This window comes from Acanthopagrus latus, chromosome 24, assembly GCF_904848185.1.
Source record: "Acanthopagrus latus isolate v.2019 chromosome 24, fAcaLat1.1, whole genome shotgun sequence".
Taxonomy (NCBI): domain Eukaryota; kingdom Metazoa; phylum Chordata; class Actinopteri; order Spariformes; family Sparidae; genus Acanthopagrus; species Acanthopagrus latus.
Genome location: NC_051062.1, coordinates 9,427,250 through 9,449,167, shown reverse-complemented (window position 1 = coordinate 9,449,167; position 21,918 = coordinate 9,427,250). Strand labels below are relative to the sequence as shown.

The window sequence follows — 21,918 nt, the reverse complement described above, 5'->3', positions numbered from 1 at the left end:
GCTTCCTTGTTGTCCTACCTTGCTCTGTTAAGTGCGCTGCTTTGCTGCTGTTGACACAGCTTCGAGCTGACCTTGGCACAGTGTGACTCACTGCCATGCCAGCAGGCGTTATCGCAACTAGGCTGACCTCACCGAGGGAAATAAAATATAAACACTGCGTCTGACAACTGTGAGATGTGAGGTTAAGTGAGATTATGGGTGTGGTGTGGACTTGAGGTTCAATCAGTGTCTGTGAGATCCATTCGTTGAAACATATTTAATGCATTAAATTCCCCCCAAGTTCTCTAAGTATGTACAACTGACACCACTCCACACATGACACATTAAAGCCCGAGGTGATAATATCGAGTGCGCTGCAGACATCTGCGAGGGGGTTGCACAATGACGCCTTTGAGCAACACTGTTTGAGCAACTCTGTACGTCTCATGTCACATACGCCAGATGATGTAACACCACGAGGAGTCTTCACCGAAGAGAAGATGAGATACAGAGCGGTGTAGTGCGAGCACGCCATTAACCCCAGGGCCTCAAAACAAAGATAATGAGCTGATAGATGGCGGCAAAAAAAGGCACATGCACCTCTGTTATTCATGGTTTTAATAAAAACACTTCCTCGAGGCCATGTGAAGAGCCGAGCAGGGAGGCAGTGTTGGGTAATTATAAGTGGCACACACACAGCTCAGACAGATTCAATTATCAGTGCAACTCTAACCCTGATGGTGCAGACGACAACCTGACTAATGGTTAGCTGAGAGACACCGTCCACGGCCGGCGAGGTAGAAGTGAAACTTCATCAGACGCACGCAACTCGAGCCAGGACGGCGTGAAAAGGCCCGGGCACCTTTCCAACCTGCATATACAGAGCTGTAAAATTACAGAGAGGAGCGCTTTATCCAAAGGTGCTGCAAGCTGAGGCACATATAGACTGAAGCTCATATGGAAGATTTATCCATCCACACATACTGCACATTCAAGACATGAAGGAGCAGCAGTCTTGATTCAACATGCGTCTGAGATTTTGCGGTGGAGACAGATCTCTGTAAAGATGTGGGCACCGCAGCCTTCAGTTTCCCGATGTTTGGCCAGCTGATTTCAATTTTGTCCATTTTGATTTTTCCCGCAACCGGACATTAGTCAGCAGCATCTGGCCGGTGGAGAGATGGCGTGGGCAGTGACCACGCTGCTGCTCCGACGCTGATGAATGCGTTTCTGCCGTTTCAAGTCGATCGGCTGATCCTACTTTTTTGTTTTGATCACGAGTTCAAAAGGAGAATGTGGGCTGTCGGTTGTACAAGCACAGAAAACAGCCACATGAATGCCTCCAAATGACACATTTGCTTTTGCGCAAACCACAGTAACACGTTCCGGTCTTAAAAGCATCCAAACGCTTCAACTGAGGAGGTTATCAGACGGTCAAACAGCATCTTTCCGAAGCCGTCAACTAGACAACCACAACACTTTTTGTTTGTGACAATGAGTGCAACATTATGAGCGTCTTCTAGGAAAGAAGTGTCTCACTCCTCTTCATATCAGTAGGTCATCACGTTCACCTATGAACACTCGGACACTGTTGGACGACACGTTGCTCTGACGAGTTTGCAACAAGTGTTCCTCAGTGTGAGACCAAACACTGCAGGAAACTCATTTCAGCTGCTTCTATCTGTGATCGTGCTCTTCCTGTGACTTTACAGGAAGCTCAAAGACCAAAGGTGAGAGTTTGAAAGTAGATCGACAGATAAATCAGGAGCTCATCTGCGTGATCTATGAATTATCAGTTGAAATCCTCTTTAAACCCTCTGGAGAGGTCAGAGGTCACCAGGAGCTGACAGGAAGTGTCTTCAACATAAAAAGCTTGGGTTTCTGGTTGCCAGGTAGTTTCCCAGCCTTCTCCTCTGAGGGTCCCGTGCTGATTATTAAAATAAGGACGTGACATGACTCAGCTTGTTATTAACAAGGGGGCAGTAATTAAGCAGGTCTCTCTGGGACGCCCGGGTAATTAACGCTCATGATCAACATTCTTCTACCCGGCAGCTCGGCCTCGGAGAGTCTCTGGGCACCGTGCACTCGTCTCAGGGACTCTTCCAATTTGATGGAGGAGAAATATTTTCTCAGAGTTTCTTTTGCTAGACAGATTCTTAGAAAAGGTGCAGAAGCAGGACATTAAATCCTATTTATTCAGTTATCAAAAGAGCCTTTTATCTAGATCTGAATATTATTTAAGTCCAACCAAAGCAGTGAAGGCCTCAGTCTTGTGAAAAGGAGAAGTGAGCATTTGCAGTGATGCTGCATAAAAGAGCAACTTAGAATCATGAGGTTCAGGAAATCCATCTTTTTTGGAGGATAAGATATACATTTTTGCATTTCTTGCATTTTTAAAATGCATCATCCCACATGCATTTCTAAAAAGGACTGGGAATCCTCTTTAGCTTATGAAATATTGATGTGCAGGCTCCACATTCGTAGCTCTCGGGGGGGGGGCTCGGCTGCGAGGAGCATTAATTCTACGCTTTGTGAAAGAGAAACCAAAAGGTGTCGGCAGCAGCAACATCCTCCTGCGTGAGGAGGAAGCGGAGACGCAGAGGGCGGCCCGGATCGGTGCCTGCGGCGAGGGAGGAGGGCGTCTGGTCTGCAGTCGCAGGCTCGTCGCTCGGATGGGGGGGGGGAAATGTCAGGCCTGTCGCTCTGTGTAAACCCTCAGGAGAGCAGCCACTGAGAGCGTCTCCGTGCTTTCACCTCACGGACGCACTGAGGAGACTCGTGCATGCGTGAAGGCCAGTCGCTCGCGCAGCTGCTCGCAGGATCACGATTGTGCACGCTCGAGCTTGATATGAGGAGTCACACTGACTCTAAAGTTCACACTCCTCAGAGTGGATACTCTCAGGACCACCTCATCAAGTCACAATGAGTCAGGCTGACACACCGAGAAGTGCTCTGCTGTCTATACGGCCGCATCGATTCTGTGCAGTGCTTTGGCTGAAGCAATGGTGAACATCAACACCATTTAGACACCATTGATCGGGGCCCCACCTGGGGCCAGACTAATAGAGCATGTCTGGGATAATCAACCCGAGCTATAGACAGGCAGCAGAGAGCCGAGCCCTGTCTGTGCTGTCGGACCACGCCCGCTCTGCTCCACTGGTTCTAAACAGGCCGGCTGTGCTTTATAGCATCAGCTCCATGGTGTAATAAGCGGTCACACAACTGTTTAACGGACGTTTACCAATCCACAGGATCTGTTGTAATGATCATTTATGCAGCGCGACATCATGAGCGGCTTCCTGTCGCTAACAATTCATGTCTGCTCTTTCTTGCAGCTCAGTGTCGGCTCGTGTGTGTGAGCTTTGTGTGTGTCTTTGTTCAGAAAAGCGCTATAAAAAAAGTCAGTTCCTGCTCCCCTGCTAACTCCGGACGCAGAGCGGCACTTATCTTGTAAACACACCGCACAGAGAGGACGTGGCTGGTAAAACACTCTGAGGGTCAACTCTCGCCGCGTGAAAAAAATGCTAATTCTGTTTCATGATATCACTTTAATGTTTCGTGTCAGGTTGTAAAACATATAACCTTGATTGTGATGACTTGGGCTTTTGCAGGTTGAGGTCACTCTGGACACGAATCAAGGAAATCCCCTTCTGTAAAGAACTGGAAAGACCTCAGACAGAAACGATCACTGAGTGGAAAACATCCTCCGGGGCGAGGAGATAAAAGATTTGAGTCCCTCACAGTTAAACGTAGTTTGAAATAATCCGCAGGCTCTCTTTGGGAGCTGAGATGAGTTTTCCTGCAGTTCTACCACCTGAGAAAATAAAGGTCGTCTGGTGATTAATGCTATTATGTAATAGCATCGACTCGTGTGCGATTCTATTATCTTAGTTAAAGGTTTGGTTCTGTGTGGAGTGTTTTGTTAGCTGTATTGAATTACACTGTGAAGTCACATCCTGCGAGCTAACACACACTCACGGCCCTCGATGGCCGCTCATATCTACATACGCATGTCATCGCCATGTGTCGATTAAAAGCATCGGGGGGCGAGCGTCTGTTGCCGGTGACCTCCAGCACAGCAGCAGAGGAGGAACAAGTGTTGCATGCCGCAGCAGACGTCAGCTCTCTTTTTTTGGTGGGCTGATAATGACACTGCAGAGAATCTACAGCGAGATATGGTTTGGACAGGAAGCCACAACAATGACTCGTTTTCCTGTTTACTCGCCACGCTCTGTTTGCACCTCTGCAGTCAGAGACGAGCTGGATGTTTATTAAAGCTAATGGTCAGGTGTGATGGATGGCAGCCGCCTCTCGCATCACGCGCGACGGAGCTCCTGGGTGGGTTGTTGCCATGGAAATACAGAGCAGACCCTGCCGGCGAGCGACAGAAAGATGACTGACTGTGTGTAAAATCTGCAGATAGTGTACAGCACAGACAGCAAGAGAAGAGAGCCTCGCTGATAATGTGTCTGTTCACTTCTCTCCAGTGATCTGAGCAATGCTACATTTTCAGCATCTAAGTTTAGCACACGAGGAGGCTCGGCTGTGCTTAATATCACCAGCACACAGTACAGCTGAAGCCGATTGCTATATGAGCTTTTCAGATATTTATACATATATACTGGTCATAAACCAAAAACCATTTTTGATCTGATAGGGAATCTAGAAAGGAGAACATGATCGACTAAATCAAATTTGCGGCACCTGACTGGCCAGTTGTTGGCACATTTACCTAAAAAACACAAATATAACAGCTTACAGTCAACTACCAAATGTAGATTAGCTGTGAGTTAGCAAGCTTGAGTGTGTTTTTATGTTCAGCTCAGCGTCTGAATGAACTCAGCACTCACCCCGGCCTCTGGTTCTCTGTCTCGCCTTGTCTCTCATCTCTTTATGTGTCTTGAAGCAGACTCATGTAACCTCAGGACATGTGTGAATTATTCACTCAAACACAGACAGGTCTTTTGGGTCGAGTCATGGGGACTGTCCATTGTTCAGAAACCTCAGTGGTCTGAGGAAATGTCCGAATGGGTCCAAAAGCCCATTTGTGCGACAGCCCATTAACTCTAAAACAAAAGCCCATTGCTCCACAGGCCCTTTTTTCCCAAAATACACACTCTATTTGTGTTTTTTGCCCACAGTATTAGGTTAGGTTGAGAGTATGACATCTAGTATAGGGCCTGATTCAGCACTAGGGACAGGGCCGGCAGTCACTGAACCAACAACTGCTGGGAAAGTGTTTATTTTTGGAGCCATGCGCAGGTGTTTTCAGGATAACAGGCTGCTGAACAAATGGACTTTTGATCCAATGGAACTTTGGGGTTTTCGGAAAAATGGGCCATCAGAAAAAGTGGAATACAATCTAACTTGCATCTTCTTGTGTCTTTTTGTAGTATTGTCTCACCGAGTAAATATCAATAGATCCTCGTCTGGAAGAGAATACGTTGACCTGCTGGTGTTCCCACAAAGTCTTGAGAGTTCATTATGGATATCTGTGCTATGGTTCATGTAAATCAATCGGATAATTCAAGAGTTGAACCGTGCATGGCTGTAAACACTGTTTGTGTCACAGACTGACCACATCGAGTGACCTCCAGTGCCTCAGCTACTACTAAGTGCAGGGACTCCGCAAAGCCAGTGGTGCCACAGCCCGCTAATGGAGCTTAAACAATGGCACGTGTGCATTTGGTAACCATCAATCAATCAATCCCTCCGTTAAATCAGGCCACGTTTCAAAGACATTCCTTCAGCGTGGACCAAAATCCTGCAGCAGACAGATGGTCGAATATGTCTGAACACAGACGACGGAGCAGAATGCGCCGCATTCGTAATCTCCTGAGTGTTTCAAACATGCCAACGGGACGGGGTTTAACGATGAGAAACAGACCGCCCTGCGCCGGGAAGTGACTCAGCAGCAGCTGTTGCCACGGGTTACCAGGAAGGACACCCATTCGGATCTCAACAGGCTCGCTGCTGACACATCTTAACCCCCCCACCCCCACCCAACCCCCCACCTTTAAATCCTCCGTCACTTTCTCGGGCGGCTGACTGGTGCAGGCCTGTGCAGAGGAGAGGAGAGGAGAGGCAGATCAAGGGAGGGAAGGGAGATGGGAGGTGTTAATCCCATCTGAGGGAGGACCTGCGAGGCTTTGGCCTAGTCTCCCTGCGCTGGCTAGCCCACTAACCTACCACATCCACCCTCCTCCTCCTCCTCATCAGATTAATGCCTTATTAAGAGCAACTGACTTAACACCAATCCACTTACACTAACATGTAAGATTGGCGTACCATTTGGGCTACCTGAGATCAATTTGACCATCGACTTGGGAAGCAGTTTCAGTCATACTAAATACTATGTGACTGTAAAACCTACAAAATAGGTTAATTATTGAAACAAAGACGTATCTGATGTTAGGTTAATATTCTATATATCTAACGTAACATATATGTTCCGCAAAGCACACCGTTTACAGGAAATGTCTGCCGTGTCATGCTAATGCCATTAAGGCTCTGTACACGGTGGCTAATTTAGGACGAAGGGCTGAGTAAATCTCCTGCTGAGGCTACACCCTGTTCTCTGGGTCAGGGCGCGCTGTCACATAAGCCACTGCTCGCCAATGAATCAAACCAGATAATAGGACCGTCCGCTGATGTGCATTTAAATTGTGTTAAATATACTGTCCGCCGCTCCTCAAGTCGGCACAGTCTACCGCCTGGATTTACAGGAACGTTTGTCTTTAATTTCTCTGGTTTTGAAGCCAGCTTTGTGCTAATGGTGATGATCATGATGTGTTTCCGTGACAGGTGCTTTCACTTCCCTGCACAAACCTGCAGCGACTCCTGTGCTGCTAAATCCCTGTGGAGAAGTTTAAGCCTTTGCAGTAGTGCACAGCCTCATCCCTTAAGTAACGTTAACGGATTGCTAAGCGCCTGAAGAGTGTGAGGTAGTGTGAGAAGTGGGTTAGAATAAACTAGGAGAATGTTACGTGAGTGTTTGCTAATGTAAGGCGAGGCCAACCGCTGGATTTAGAAAAAAATGGGTTACAATGAGCTGACACAATGTTACATGAATGTTTGTGCAGGCTAACTGTGAAAAAATGAGTTTGAATAAGCTACAACAATGTAGCATGAATGTTTGCTAACGTTACGTAAGACTAACTGCTGGATTCCAGCAAAGTTGGTTACAATAAACTAGGACAACATAACATGAAGGATTGCTAATGTAACATGCTGGCTAACTGTGAAAAAATAGGTTAGAATAAGCTACAACAATATAATATTAAAGTTTGCTAACGTAACGTGAAGCTAACTGTAAAACAAAAGGCGGAATATAAGCTACAACAATGTTATATCAACGTAGCTAGCGTAAAGTGAGGCTAACTGTGGTTGAATACGATAAAATGGGTTAAAATAAGCTACAACAATGTTACATGAATGTTTGCTAATGCTACATGAGACTACCTGTTGGATTTAAACAAAGTTGATAACAATAAACTAGGACAACATAACAAATGTTTGCTAATGTAACATGCAGGCTAGCTGTGATAAAATACGGTAGAATAAGCTTCAACAAGGGTACATGAACATTAGCTTACGTAACGTGAGGCTAACTGTGGTTGAATGTGAACAAATAGGTTAGAATAAGATAGAGGAATGTTGGATGAATGTTTGCTAATGAAACTTGAGGCTAACTCTGATAAAATGGATTAAAATAAGCTACCACAATTCTATGTAAACATTTGTTAATGAAACATGAGGCCAACTGTGATTAAATTGGTTAAAGTGAGATACAACGTTACCTGAATGTTCGCTAACGTAACGTAAGGCTAAAAAAATTCCAAAAACAGATTGCCAGAGAAAGCTAGAATTTTAGTAACAAATTCTTTTTTATTACAACATTTCACGGTTTTTCCATTTCTTGTAATGGTTTGTGGCAGATAAACATGAATTCCAAAGAATTTCAATCTACGGTTGAAAGCGAACACATGGAATCAAATCACCAGTATCTTTACTTTTGTTTTTTATCTCCTTTTCCTCATTCGAGACGATTCAAAGACAGATTGCGACACACAGAAGCTATCCCGAATGACTCTTGACAAGAAAGGTTGTTACAAGTAAACCGTTAATTAGGTCCGTTTGAGCATCTCCCAGATCTAGATGGAATCCGCTACACTTTTCAATCCTTGTGTGCATACAAAAAGAAAAAAAAAAACATGGTGACAAACAATCAATTTTTGGGGGGGAGGGCATTTACATTTTGGCCAGCGTACAAACAAAAGTTGTGCATTTTTTTTTTCTTTCCGAAAATTAGAAAAAACAATAAGAAGAACAACAACAACAAGAAAAAAAATTAAAAAGCTTGACGCCTCAGCTTTTTTTTTTTTTTTTTTTGGCGCAAAAGCAGCCACACAGGAAGGTGGTGGGTGTCGGTGGTGAGACGATGATGAGCTCCCTGGGGACGCGAGGCCACGCCCTCGTCCCGCCCGCTTCTCTCCACTGTACGTCGAAGTTGGTGGTCAACAAGGTGGTGTCGAAGGATAGACCTCCGGCGGGTCCACCCCTCCGCCCTCAGACAAATCCTCCTCATCCTAGCCCCCCCCCTACGGAAAGACGAGCGGCGAAAGGTGGCATTTGTTGGGGGGGACGGGGGGCCGACCGCCCTGGCGAAGGCAACATCCGTCCGCAGGCATGTGCAGCTTGGTTATTGTTGTTTCATAATTTCGGTTACAAGGTTATACAGCTAAAAGAAGTGACTGAAAACAAGGCAATGCGGGAGGAGGGTGGGGGGGTGTACAGTGCATGACGGGAGGAGAGGGGCCTCATGACGTTTCCGCCTTCTCCTGTTCGATGGCTGCGAGGGAGAAAGAGAGGAGGAGGCGTTAGACTCGCACAGGAGGGCAGACAAAAAAACAAAAAACCAGCTTAAGCTTCTGTACTCAACACTTACTTTCTTTTGTCGGCAGGGGGTTCTTCTCCTGCGTCTCCGTCTTCTTTAACTTGCTCTTGTCGAAGCTGGTCACCTCTGAGATGTCGGGCTTGTCGCTCATGGTTGCAGATCTGCCAAAAAAACCCCCCCAAAATAATGAGAGATTTTCATAAGCTACCATGTGAGGTTTATAAAATCAAGCTGTTGCAAGTGTTCAGGATGTTTATATAAAACCGTGGGAGCACGTGGCTCAGGCTGGATGGATCAGTGGAAGGGCGTTGCCTAAATCTCAGTGGTCAAGAAAAAAAAAAAAATCTGCTCAGTTGAGGCACATGCGGACTACTTTCCCCTCAAAATGTGCGTCCGCCTTCTTTTGTTCACCCGGACTCGACTGGCATCCATCCCCGTTATCCAACACGGCGACACACACACGCACACACACATTCAGCCCGCTCCAGACAATGAAGCCGGTCCAAGGCGTTCAAATCCCAGCCGACATTTACATAACAATAGGAGTTCCCATGCTGGGCAGAGCGAGAGGAGGCATATGAAGAAACGGGTGCGCGTAAAAATGGAATAAAATAAGATATGAAATCACTTCAGATGGATAAAAAATAAAAATAAATAAAAAACGAGCTAAAATGTGGATTTATGTGCGTAAATCAGGAGAGATCCACATGGAGCCTGTGCGACATCCGCACATTCACTTGTCACGTACTTCTTCTGCTTCTTGGGGTGCAATCTGAAGGAACCACCGCCCAGATTGTGTCGCTATGCACCCCCACCTCGCTCCTCCAACCGAGAAATAATTCATCTAAAAAAGCCCAAGTTCAACTAAACGCACCTCTTTCACACAAAAAACGCGTAAAAACCATCCACCGGTGCGTCCGAAGCGCGTCACGTCTTTATAACGGTGCAGCTCGGCAACAAAGGAGGCTGGTGTGTGTCTATGTGTGTGTGTGTGTGTGTGTGTGTATGAGTGAACGCGTCAGGACAAAGACACAACACACACACGTATCGCCATCTGCCCTTGTGTCACTATCACATTTTTAAAACACAAAATCACTTTAAAAAAAACAAAAAAAAACAAAACGAAAAATCCAAATCATCATCATCATAATTTCTTTTGGCCGCAGCCTACTCTGCGCCACAGTCCTCACACACACACACACACACACACACACACACACACACACACACACACACACACACACACACTATTAATCTCTCCTGCACACACCCGGACAAACTATCAGATTATGATCCAAACCCAGTGTGGAGCTGTTATGAGTTGGGTCGGGGTCTTACCGGAGTGTGTTCTGACGGCTGGAAGGTCTCTGCTCGGTGCGGTGCAGCAGTAGTGGCGCGTCTTTGCGCAAGCGCTCAGATATAGTCAGAAATATGCTAATGACATCTGACATCACCAGCTCCCAGCCTCCGTCTGACACACACGCGCACACACACACACATGCACACTCTCACGCACTCACACACCATCCATCCACAGAGCTCAAACCGAAACCTCTCACCGGAGTCTCGATTTCACCATCGAACTGTGAATAAATCTCGTGTTTCACACATTCTCATCTCCATCTCAGTTCTCTTTGGGTTCCGTTTAACAGACATCATTTAGTTCAGCTGCGTTTCTTCTGAAAAATGTGACTTCCACTGCACATCATCCCTCCTCGTTACTTCAGTGTCTGCAGCTGCACATTTGTGCAGGAGCAGCTCCCCCTGGTGGCGAGGTGGCGTCACTGCGCAGCAGGTGAAATACTATACTAAAATATGTCACAGTCTCACTTATTTATGGACCTATAGTGAAAATAAATGACTCCCCCTCTGCTGGAATCATAAAGGTTCAAGACAAAAGATTTAAAAGAACAATATTTCATCAATTTTAAACTAAATTTTAGGCTGAAAGTGTGCAATTAATCCCTCTAGAGTGCAGAACACTGATTCCCAATCAGTTTAAGATAAGTTGCTGAGCGTGACCCATGACCCCATGAGCCACACAAACACTGAGCTGCTGCTTCTAATATAATCAATTCACGGAAGATTCAGATGAAGTTAATACTGAAACAACTATGAGAGTTTCCTGCATTCAAACTGGGAATCTTCCTCTTCGAGCCTCCAACAAGTGAAACCGGAGTAAAAGTCAAGAGGAGAAGCGAGTCAGACGTTTTTAAACATGACTCCATGCTTGTTTTCTTTTAAGTGCTCACAATGTTTCATAATGCATTGTGTTTACAAGGTTATCATGGAAATGCTTCAAGGAAAGTTTTTAAAAAGTGACCAGCTGTCATACGCATATCTGAAAAAGTGTAAAGCAGAGTATTTCACCTGTTCAAATCCACTTTTACATGGATTACATTTTTCAGAATCATATGTTCTGAACGATGATTATTCAAATATTTGAAAGAGGTTTGTTTTACATGACTGACTGTGTCGATGAAACGCCAGATTGTGTTCAGGAATCAAGAATCTTTTCAAAGAGTACATCTGAATTCATGTGTATTCAGCTTTTAAAATAAATAAACAAAACAGGGAATTGAGCATTTTCTACCTTTCCAAATCATTAGAAATTCCAGTGACAGTAAAGAGAAGCAGGACAGTTTGTATTTAAGCCATTGTCAAAGCTTTATTGTCAAAGAAACAGCTCGAAGTGTTACATATAAAAAAAAAAATTAAATCATCTTTTCCACCAACTCTTTTTCTTTTTTTGTTTTTTTTTATCCACCTACAGGCAAACAGTGAAACCTGCCTCATTGGAGCTAAAGTGACCCGTTTACAGCTGTGATGACAATTACACCATTTTTTTTTTTAATTTGTGAACACTAGAATCATTGGAGCTGTGGGCTCGTTTGTTTCATGACCTTTTGGAACGCGGGCTCGGGCGCCCACTTGCACCTTGTTATCAGACACGCGTTAAAACAGACCTGTCGGAGGGTTTCGGAGACTTGAACTGAAGAAGGGTGACAGCAGCTTGTCGTGGGAGGTAAAGACACATCGGCACATTCGTGAAGCTCACTTTAAAAAAAAAAAAAAAAAAAAAAAAGGACCCTGAAGAACATGTGATGAAATTAATTCTGACGTGTGTGTCTGCAGCCTGACGGCAGCGCTTCATTAAAATCACTGTAGCATTAGCTCGTTAAGGTTAGCCTCCCTTATTTTAATACTTTTAGCTGCTGCTGCAGCGAACACTAGCGGGGAGAAAGGTGCACATTTTTCACTTTTTTTTATTAGATTGTGAAGCAGAAAAAGGTCCAAAATATTTCTAATCATGACAACGTGGAATGCTTTATTAGTGAGGTACAAAGAAGACATGATGTGAAGGCTAATGGACCCTTTGGTTAAAGTGAAGGCTGGCCTCGGAACGTGGTAAAGGCCGGCAGAACTGAAACAAGAGGAAAAAAGATAAACAGATGCTCATAAATACAAACTTGGTCTCCAGAGATGAAGTGATGTTTCTTCTCTGTCTCCTGGTGAAAATGTCAAAACAATGTGTTGGCGTGACCTTCAGATGGTCACATGGGGGGGATGGGGGAGGGGGGTTGGCCAGAAACCATCAGGCACCTTTTTGTGGAGCCTTTTGTGGTGGATATTTGGCAGAAAATGCCAGTCGGGTGGCCTGACGGGGGGAGGTGGAGGAGGAGGAGAGAGGGCAGGGGGGGGTCGCCCTCTCTCGTTCTTTACAAAGGTACGTGGCTGAAGAGGTAGGACACTGACTCGCCGTTGTGGGTTCTCCTGATCGCCTCCGCCAGGATCATGGAGATGTCGATGACCTGGAGAGAACAAGTCCGACGTGATTAAAAACCTTGCTTCAAAATTGCAGTCATACTTTTATTATTTCTCTCTATTCGGAGGTTTCTTATTTACAGAAAACTTGTTGTGGGCGGAGTTTGTTCTCACCAAAAGAAATCTACCTGCTTCTCATGGCTGATACTGATGAGACGAGTGAGCAGCGAGTAAATTATTCACATCAGACGGTAAGAAAAGACTCAGACGTAGCGAGCAAAGTGATGTAATATCTTTCTTTTATAATGCTATTTGTTGTGTCAGAACTTTTCCCTCCTCTATCGGCTATAATTCTGCTGGCATCTATAAGTAGTCAATAATACAAATGCCCCAATACCCTGCTGATGATGCATCACTCTATATACACCGTGCAACTCTGACATTTGTGCCCTTTTCTTTCTCTTTTTAAGGTAACCGACTCGCTGCTGCTGCTGCTCTTCTCTTCACTGAACTGCAGCACCAGATAAACGTAGGCTGGTGATTTCAAAGTCCTGAATAACAGCCGTCAAACAAGCGCGCACAGCCCGGTGGGTGTTTGTTGTGAGCAGTACGGCACAGAATGTGGAGGACACAGCTGTGAACAGTGTGAAAGTGACAGTTCAGCTCCCCCACACAAACAAAGACACTTCCTGTTACCTGCAGAGCTCGTCTTTTCACCTAGTTTGTTCTGCTGAGTTTTGGAGATATCGCCGGCTGCCTCGAGGTCATTCTCAGACCTCGTTGAAAGCAGGTTCATGTAGGAAAAATTTTTCTTTCTGTATCACATCGCAGAGAAAACACGGGCTTCCTTCTTCCCTTCGGCGTCAATGTTTACATCCCGCGCTGTCACAAGCTCGAGCCTCTCGACCGCGAGCAGATGCACGCCTCCCTCTCTTTATACGGCGGTACGGTTGGCGAGTGTTGTTTGGTAGAAAATAAATAGTTCCTACATGAAAGTGCTCACAGCGAGGTCTGTGGATACTTCAGAGAGACAGTCAGAGTGCTTGGGGAAGTCAAACAAAGTGTGATGAAGGTGCTGCTTGGAAGGGAACAGAGAGGAGAAACATCCATGGCACTCTGGCAACAAGGTCAAACAGCCTTTATGAAGATCTCTTTTTAATGCTGAAATTCTTTACAATAATGAGAAAACATATGAGCTGAGGAGCAACTTTCTTCATCCACAAGCCCGACTGTGTAGATGTTTAAGAATTTCAGCATGAAACAGCCGTGCATCGACAGCTTTTTAACCTTTCTGCCTGACGGAGTGCCTTGGATTCTTCTCTTTCTGAAAGTCTGTGAATTATTAAATAACTCTGTCATGATTTCTGAAGAAGAGACGATGTTGTTGAGCTTTTCAAATGTATTTTTTTAGAACCATCTAGTTCCATTACATTCAAAAGAAGACATCTCGACAGCTTCACATCCAAACAATCTAGATGAATGAACAACGCGCAAGAGGAACAATATATATTTTTGAAGGAATAACTTCCACCTCCAGATTTGTATATTAACGTCTAACACTATAGTAATTATAGAAGACAAACTGCAAAGTACAAAGTCCGTCACAGCATACAGCTTCAACATGTTTACGTCTGATAAGCCTCAACTCCAACTTTCACTTTCACTACGACACAGTTCATCAGATATTAGAATTACACTTTGGCACCAACGTTATCTGAAGACACAGACGATGTATAAAACTGCTATCCTGGAGTTAAAGTGCATCAAAATGCTGCCTGGGTGTCAACAGAAAACGCAGAGGGTGCGACTGATGCAACGCACTTTAAAAGCAACAACGCCTCGAGACGCACAAGCTAGGAGTGAGCTCAAGTTAGCTCATTTTAGATGAGGTGATATTTCAAGTAACAGCAGCCTAAAACCGTTTCCATAAACAGATCACACGTGGTCAAGTGTAGAAACTGTGTGTGTGTGTGTGTGTGTTGTGCACCTGTATTTTCGGGCACGCCTTCATCTTCTCCTCCTGTGGGATGGTGTTGGTCACCACCACGGCCTCGAACGGGGCGCTGTTGATGCGAGAAATTGCGGGACCGGAGAAAATGCCGTGCGTCAGGATGGCGTAGACCTTTACTGCACCGGCATCGATCAGCCTGAAGGGGAGGAAGGGGAAATGTAGTTTTGACTTCATGATGAGGGGATTTCTTTAATGGATCAAAAGCTTTCTCTTAGCAGCTTATCGGTTAATAATAATAATATGCATCAGTCTGCACAGAGTTCAACACTTATCAGACTGTGATCCTCATTTAGATCCAGATTAACTTCTGCTCTTTGCTTCTACGATCCTGTTTCACTTTGTCCATCACACGTCACAGACAGAACAAGAAACGTAAGGTTTGAATGACACTGACTTGTCGGCGGCGTGGCAGATGGTGCCGCAGGTGTCGGCCATGTCGTCCACCAGGATGGCCACGCGGTCCTTGACGTCGCCCACCAGCACCATGCGGTCCACCTCGTTGGCCTTCTTCCGCTCTTTGTGGATGAGGGCGAAGTCCACGTTCAGGCGGTCTGCGATGGACGTCACACTGGACAGAAAACAGGAAGAAGGACACATTAAACGCGGACTGAATCTTTAACTGCTCGTAAAAAAACACAACAACTTGACTTTTATTTGATGGTTGAGGCGATGATAGCGGCACCTGCAAACCAAAGATCCTCTAAAAAGATCTTCTGCACATTAACGAGGTTTCACAGCGTCTGTGTATTCTTACCGCTTTGCTCCGCCGGCGTCTGGAGACACGATGATGCAGTTCTTCCACTCTGGGATATTTTCTCTGATCCACTGCAGAACAGCCGGCTCTGCGTAAAGGTTGTCTACAGCGATGTCAAAAAAGCCCTTGGAAGAAAATACAGTAATCACTATTAAGTGATGGTCAGTAAACGTATCTCCTGCGTCCTTTCACACAGTAAAAAAAATACATTTTTCTGGTATTCCTGCCCACTTTATCCAATCAGGACAGAGAACTCTAGGAAGAATCAGTCATGTCTGCTGTTCTGGTACTTACACATGTGATGCTGGAACAAGGAAAGCTACCATTTCTGCACCATACTGTCCCTGTATTTACTTTTCACTTTATTCAATATAGCAGTGGTGTGACAGACTTGGAGCGGTAAATATGGTGGTTTGTGTACAATGAGTACAGAAGCGGGCCAAGTATACAACCCTGAGGAACCCCAGAACCAACGGTTAACAACAAAACCCTCGCTTCAGGTGTGAGGAGCCTCTAGGTGTTGAAAATACAGTCCGGGCACAGTGAAAGTGCCTCAGCAGACCAGTTCCCTCGGTATTTAAACTTCAGGACATCATGAAATACATGGTTACATATCAGACATGGTAGACTTAGTCACAGTAGTCTTCAAACACGCTCTGCTGTGAAACTCGCGTGCTCACCTGGATTTGTGACGCGTGGAGGTCCATGGTGATGATGTGGTCAGCGCCGGCCACGGATAACATGTTGGCGACCAGCTTGGCTGATATGGGTGCTCGACTCTGGGACAAGCAGCAAGACACAGTCGCTTGAGGTAAGTAAGAAAAATGTGGAAATTTGAAAGTTTTCTTTTTAGTGCAATTAAAATCCTTCTGTGTGAGCTTGCAGTGCTTCTGGTGGATCTGACAGAGTGGGTTTAAGACGGCCTCGGGACATTTTGTCAGGCTTTAACGATGACCTTTTCCATTATAGTCGGTCACCTTGCTGCCGCCACAGCCTTGTTCACTCAAGAAAAGCCAGCACGGTGCAGATTAACAACGTCAGGCAGTCGGCTTTAGGGCATGTTGACAAAACACTTGACTACCTGGAGACGATGGCTGAGCTTGTGAGCGCTCACAGGAAATGCAAGATTGACAAATTACCCATCTGAAAACATTCTCTAGATTCAAATTCCACTTTTTAAAATGTATTTAAAAAATAGTATTAAACATTCAGGCTTCTCTCGACGGCAGTTAGTGTTTGAGTGGACTTAAACCTTTCCTGTAACCTTCAGCGTGCAGTTGAGGAAGAGTTTGCAGAGATTTGACCTCCAATGTAGCACCTCTGTGTGACTACACTGCTTTAAAAACATACTGAATAACAGGCGATTTAAGGTCAGAGAAGAACAGATTAATTCATTGTAAAAGTCTCCAGGTTCAGCTCTCTTGTCACCTTATATGGAGCCGATTGACTGCTGCAGCTACATAAACAACTGAGGCAACAGCAGATAATGATTTACAAGATAAGCAGGTTGTGTGAACCAGTTTCTCAACCAGCCAGAATGTCTGATGTGTCAATTTCTGATTTTTGTTTTCCGAGGGCAGCAAACGGCTCAAATTACTTGCAGTTAGCCAACATGTCAACATGCAGTGATACAGACGTAATAACTCCAGTATTTAACATTTATACAGATCATAGTGTTGAGTCATGCACAGTTTCTATTGCCCAGGCTATGATGACATAGTTCTTATCATTATAACTGTGTTTCACTATATTGTAATACATTATTTGATCATACAGGAGCCCACTGGAGGTTGAAAAGCACATTATAACAGCAATTTTGGCATTTTTAGTGCTGAAAAACCCTGATCTGCTTACAACAACATTAAAAGTAATTTATTACTACACTGAATATTAAATGGGGGAGGTTAAAGCAAAGAATCACCCAAGTATGAATACAATCAATACTATGAGTGTATTGTCAGTACTGGGTCTGGATCTTTATTTTAGAGACGTTCTGCATTAAGCACACTATTTGTGGGGCAAAATGCTTCAATCATGCTTTTCTGTGTTTTATTTACCACAAACACAGTTCAATGTTGGCGTCCAACTGAACTGTGTTGTAATATTTTTGTTATAGCTCCTACTCAAAGAGATATCAGAGGTGCAGAAACATGTTAAGAAACAAGACAATAGTTTAACAGTATGAACTGATCACATCAGTATTTATGGTGTGGGGGTGTCTACCTTGTCCTTTTTGTCCTGCCGTGCGTAGGGGAAGCAGGGGATGACGGCGGTGACGCGGGACGAGGAGGCGATCTTGCAGGCGTTTATCATGATTAGAAGCTCCATGAGGTTGTCGTTAATTTCGCCGCAGCCGCTCTGCACGATGTACACATCCTCGCCTCGCACGCTCTCCCCGATCTCCACGCTGTTGGGACGAGAAGGGGATGGAAACATGTCAAGTCTGGGCGATTTCGACAGCTGTACTAACATTTAGCCGCAATCACTTCCACATTAAAATGACATTCAGTTCATTGTTAAGCTAGGATGATGCATTCATGAGCAATAAGTGTTCACCCACTCAACTCAGATCAAACCTGTATCAAGTTCTGTATGAGTGTCAGGAAACAAGTTTGGGCCGAGTCCCTGCACTCCTGTGACGATGTGTGAAAGAAATCCGGCCCTGCCAGGTACACACACATGCACTCACACACACAGAGTCTAAAGCAGACAGCATGTGTGTGTGAAACATTCCTCTGCGGGACATGACCACAGGTCCCCCCGGCCTCTGTCATGTGATCAATGGACATGTACAGTTGTAAAGACAGAGTCACAAGGCCTGCAGTTTATTCTTTTAGGGAGGCCACGATTACAAATCAGCCTGTAAAGGTAGTGAATCACTGGGAATAAAGGCTGCTAATCACACTGTGTGAGCTCATGTCAGAGCCTTCTTCAGTTGGAATATCTGAGCAATGCAGAAGTTGCAGAGAAAGTTTTTCAGACTCAAAATGGAGGGTTTGGGTAGGAGATCATTTGGAAGAAAACATTCCCACCTAGGGCTGCAGGAAAGATCCACACTAACTTAAATGTCTTTGTCTTTTGCTGCATGTCATCACTTTTGTCTCCCCTGCCTCTCCCCTCTCACATCAGCCGGCACTATCCAAACAAAGCGGATGAGCAGAACACAAAATAACCTTAAAAAGGAAACTGTCCATCACAGTCTACTGACATCTTCAGCTGACTTCATCAAACTTTAAGATGCTGATTTGATAAAATGTTTGATATTTCTACTTAAAAAGTCACTCGTGGATCAAACAGGTAGATTTTTAATGAGCTTAATTTGCCAGACAACTGAATTTGACAGAAAAGCATAAAATGTGCTCACACATTTAGGATAGAAAGGGACAACTTTCAGCCAGAGGCTTTCCTGCCACAGAAGCTAATCTCAAAACTGCTATCAATGTGGGAGAAGACTCCACAAAAAAGAAAGATGGAAGAGAGCAGCCTCTTCATTTGTCACAACTCTGCCATCTTTCAATAAAATCTGGGTATGAAGACTCGAACAACTGTGCCTTCAACACAAAACAAGACAGTGTTGCCGTTAATTAAGCCTGTATTTGGACATTTTTCTTCCTCTGCAAAACAAACACAAAAGTCTTCCTGCGATTTTAATTCCCAGAAATCCACTCCCTCCGTCCTGGTCCGTGACCTCTGCAGGTCACCTGGCAGAAGGAAAAAAAAAAAAAACCTGCGCTGGAGCTGTGAGAAGAGCTGTTATTACAGTCCCGTTCTCACCTCCCTGTTAGTCTGCGAGGATGAGAAAATAATCTTTGTTTTGCGCTCCGTGTCGCCCAAACAGCTGTGTTCCCTGGAGAGAAGCGTCAGCACGGATAATCAGAGTTTTGCTTGGATTTTGAGAGCTGTGGGTGGAAAACATTGCAGAGCAGAGGGGAGGATAAAGGGGTCATGCCACCCTTTTAAAAGCTTTGATGGAGGAAACTGTGGTGTTGGTAGCTCATTCTTTAGTTCTGGTGTGAAGAGCAGATTACAAAAAAAGCAACATATGCCGACGGTGGATGCTTTTACCCAGAGTGCATCTGGGAGCGACCACAGTGGGGAACGAAATCCAACTCTGATTATTTTAAAGTCATTCTCGCTCAGCCTCAAGTTCTAAAAACAGAATATAATACACTTAAATTAAAGGTTAGAAGACACAATCACATCCTGAATGTATGCTTAAGTTAATGCTGCATCAGATAAATTGATGTGTGATGAGTTCAAATCAATACACTCAAGCAGACAGGCCAGGGTGAGACAGATAATCACCCTGGAGTAGAGTTCAAACGTGACACTCATCCTTAAATAACTTTGTTTGAACAAGCAGGGGACACAGGAGGAGCCCTTTGTGATGCAAATATCACTGAGGCCTGCAGCTAGCATGCAGTCAGTAATTTCACTAATCATCAGCTGGACTTTGGAAATAAGCACAAATCAAGTTCATGTGATTTACACGCTGGAGAATAAACCAACCTCTCCTGCAAGTAATGGAGAAAAACTGTATTCTCTTTAGTTTAGGCACAACATGAGACATTTAAATACATCTGTCCAAGTAACAGCTGTGGTTGAATTTGATTGTTTTGCTGCTTATAAACCTGTCAAATGTTTCTGTATATGCAGCGAGATGTCATCTCTGCAGTAAGCGAGCTAACGCAAATCCACGTTTAAATGACAGCAAGCTAGCAAGCATCCATTATCGGACACACTCTCCAATCCCATTTATTCAACTTATTTTCGACGGATATTTGACAACACTGTCACCTAAACCTTCCTGTTCAGTCAGGTATACCAATGTCGTACTAACTTTGTAGTTAAACCCACAGGTTTCAAGCTTAATAGCTAGCTAACAGTATCCAGCTAGCTAACTTTACTAGGTGATGGCGTCAAAAGGTGTCACGTCAAACTTCGTACTCCCGTAACAATGTGTTCCCACGACAGAGCTAGCTAACTTTTAACCACAGCATTACAATCTTAAAGCACGAATTAAAAACAGCAACGTACTCCCAATTTAATGGTTTATCATTTTACATAGTTCAGACCACCACATGTGAGCTTTGGGGGGAGTGGGAGGGGGGACACTTGTGCAACACATGCAAAAGATTCGTCCGGACACTTTTCTGCCTCCACATCCCCATCACACGGGAACCAGACGTGACGTGCTAGCGGAGTTAGCATGATACGCAGCGAGCCGAAATGTAAAGTTACGTAATTTGACAACGACTCCGATCCATGTAAAAACAGCTATGCGTGCTCGTCAAAACTCAGAGTAAAGACTGACGGGCTGGAAACGCTGTCCGAGGGAGGACACGTAGAAGTTAACTCGCTATAAGCTCGCTAGCCTGGTGTGTTTACATGTGGCTAGCTAGTCACGTGTGGACGTTTTCAGCGCTACCCGCTGAATAGTAAACTATTGTTAGCTTCAAGCTAACCTACCCACATGTGATGCCCAGGCTGAGGCAACAGGAGCGAGCTTACACCCGCTCAAACGAGAGAAACACGCTGTAAATGTGCGGCAGTCAGAACAACGTGCGCGGTGTAGAAATTAAAAAGAATATCCACTCGCCATGTCTCCTGGTTGCTGAATTTCTTCGTGATCACCTTCCCCAGATCCAGCCCCAGTCGATCAGCCACTTTCTGGGACAGGTCGTGGTGAGAGCTCCCGCTAAAAAGCACGATGTTCGGCATGTCCGTAAAAAAAAACAAAAGCTTGAGCTTCGAGAAGAGAAAAAAAGGGGGGGAAGAGTGAATGGAAAAACGCGACAGGTCTTCCCGGTGATGGGTTGTGAAAACGGGGGAAGATTAGCTCGCTAATGTTGCAGCTCTGGCATCGCAGTGGAGCGGCGGTGGGGACAGTGGGCAGAGAGGAAATATCAGGTCAGTGTTTGCACGGTAAAAGGGAAGTGCTCTCCCCTCATTGGACCGCGCGCCGCACATCAACACTCGTTACGCTGCCGTGCTGTCGAATAACACGCACGAGACAGTTTTTCTAACTTTTATAACGGCTTTTAACGTGTCTTTATTTCACCTGACGTTTTGTTATTTTATTTTATTGTTTTTATTTTTTTTGTTGTAATTATTTGTTTTACATGACTATTTGTATCCTGTTGTTGTGTTGCCATATATATATTTAAATAAAGTTTGTAATTGGCTAAAAACATATAGTGTCCCAACTTTCATGTTTAAAGCCTCAAAATATATTATGTATTAATGTGATTCATTATAATAAAAAAAGGCCCTTATTATAGCAGTCACTTTAAAGTGTTTATTCATTGATTTATTAATTAATTAAAGCATTTTAGCTAGCTAACTGTATCCCGCTATTCAGTTTGCTAGCTAGGGTGTTATGTGAAATTTTGTACACCATCACAATCTATTCCTACTTCACAGCCAGCAACTTTTTAAATAATAATTTCTCACATTATTGTCATTCGTTTTGATTCATATGTGACCCTGTACAACTGAAGCCAAATTTTCTCG

General features: G+C 44.6%; 2 protein-coding genes across 2 annotated transcripts; both read right to left on the bottom strand.

The window, feature by feature from the left end:
• Window positions 1-7,846: 7,846 nt before the first annotated feature.
• Window positions 7,847-10,370, bottom strand: LOC119015093 (thymosin beta-4-like). Its single transcript, XM_037090739.1, has 3 exons — window positions 10,214-10,370; window positions 8,927-9,036; window positions 7,847-8,830 (listed from the first exon to the last, which is right to left on the bottom strand). Exons 1-3 carry the CDS (start codon window positions 10,324-10,326, stop codon window positions 8,799-8,801), a joined length of 255 nt encoding a protein of 84 aa, XP_036946634.1. The 5' UTR covers window positions 10,327-10,370; the 3' UTR covers window positions 7,847-8,798.
• Window positions 10,371-11,517: 1,147 nt separating this feature from the next.
• LOC119015092 (ribose-phosphate pyrophosphokinase 2) lies at window positions 11,518-21,340 on the bottom strand. Its single transcript, XM_037090738.1, has 7 exons — window positions 21,005-21,340; window positions 17,629-17,812; window positions 16,086-16,184; window positions 15,406-15,530; window positions 15,046-15,219; window positions 14,628-14,787; window positions 11,518-12,687 (listed from the first exon to the last, which is right to left on the bottom strand). The coding sequence occupies exons 1-7, from the start codon at window positions 21,124-21,126 to the stop codon at window positions 12,595-12,597; spliced, it is 957 nt and encodes a 318-aa protein (XP_036946633.1). The 5' UTR covers window positions 21,127-21,340; the 3' UTR covers window positions 11,518-12,594.
• Between the last annotated feature and the right edge of the window lie 578 nt (window positions 21,341-21,918).

Bases quoted from the DNA above. Each gene is read 5' to 3' on its own strand.
- LOC119015093 (XM_037090739.1), bottom strand. From the start codon at position 10,326: ATGTCAGATGTCATTAGCATATTTCTGACTATATCTGAGCGCTTGCGC. The intron at 9,037-10,213 runs GTAAGACCCCGA...TTTTTTTGGCAG, and splicing joins AGCCGTCAGAACACACTCCG to ATCTGCAACCATGAGCGACA. The intron at 8,831-8,926 runs GTAAGTGTTGAG...TCTCCCTCGCAG, and splicing joins CCCCCTGCCGACAAAAGAAA to CCATCGAACAGGAGAAGGCG.
- LOC119015092 (XM_037090738.1), bottom strand. From the start codon at position 21,126: ATGCCGAACATCGTGCTTTTTAGCGGGAGCTCTCACCACGACCTGTCC. The intron at 17,813-21,004 runs GCGAGTGGATAT...TCGTCCCAACAG, and splicing joins TTCAGCAACCAGGAGACATG to CGTGGAGATCGGGGAGAGCG. The intron at 12,688-14,627 runs GTGCACAACACA...TGTTCTCTCCAG, and splicing joins AGGCGTGCCCGAAAATACAG to GTCATCGACATCTCCATGAT.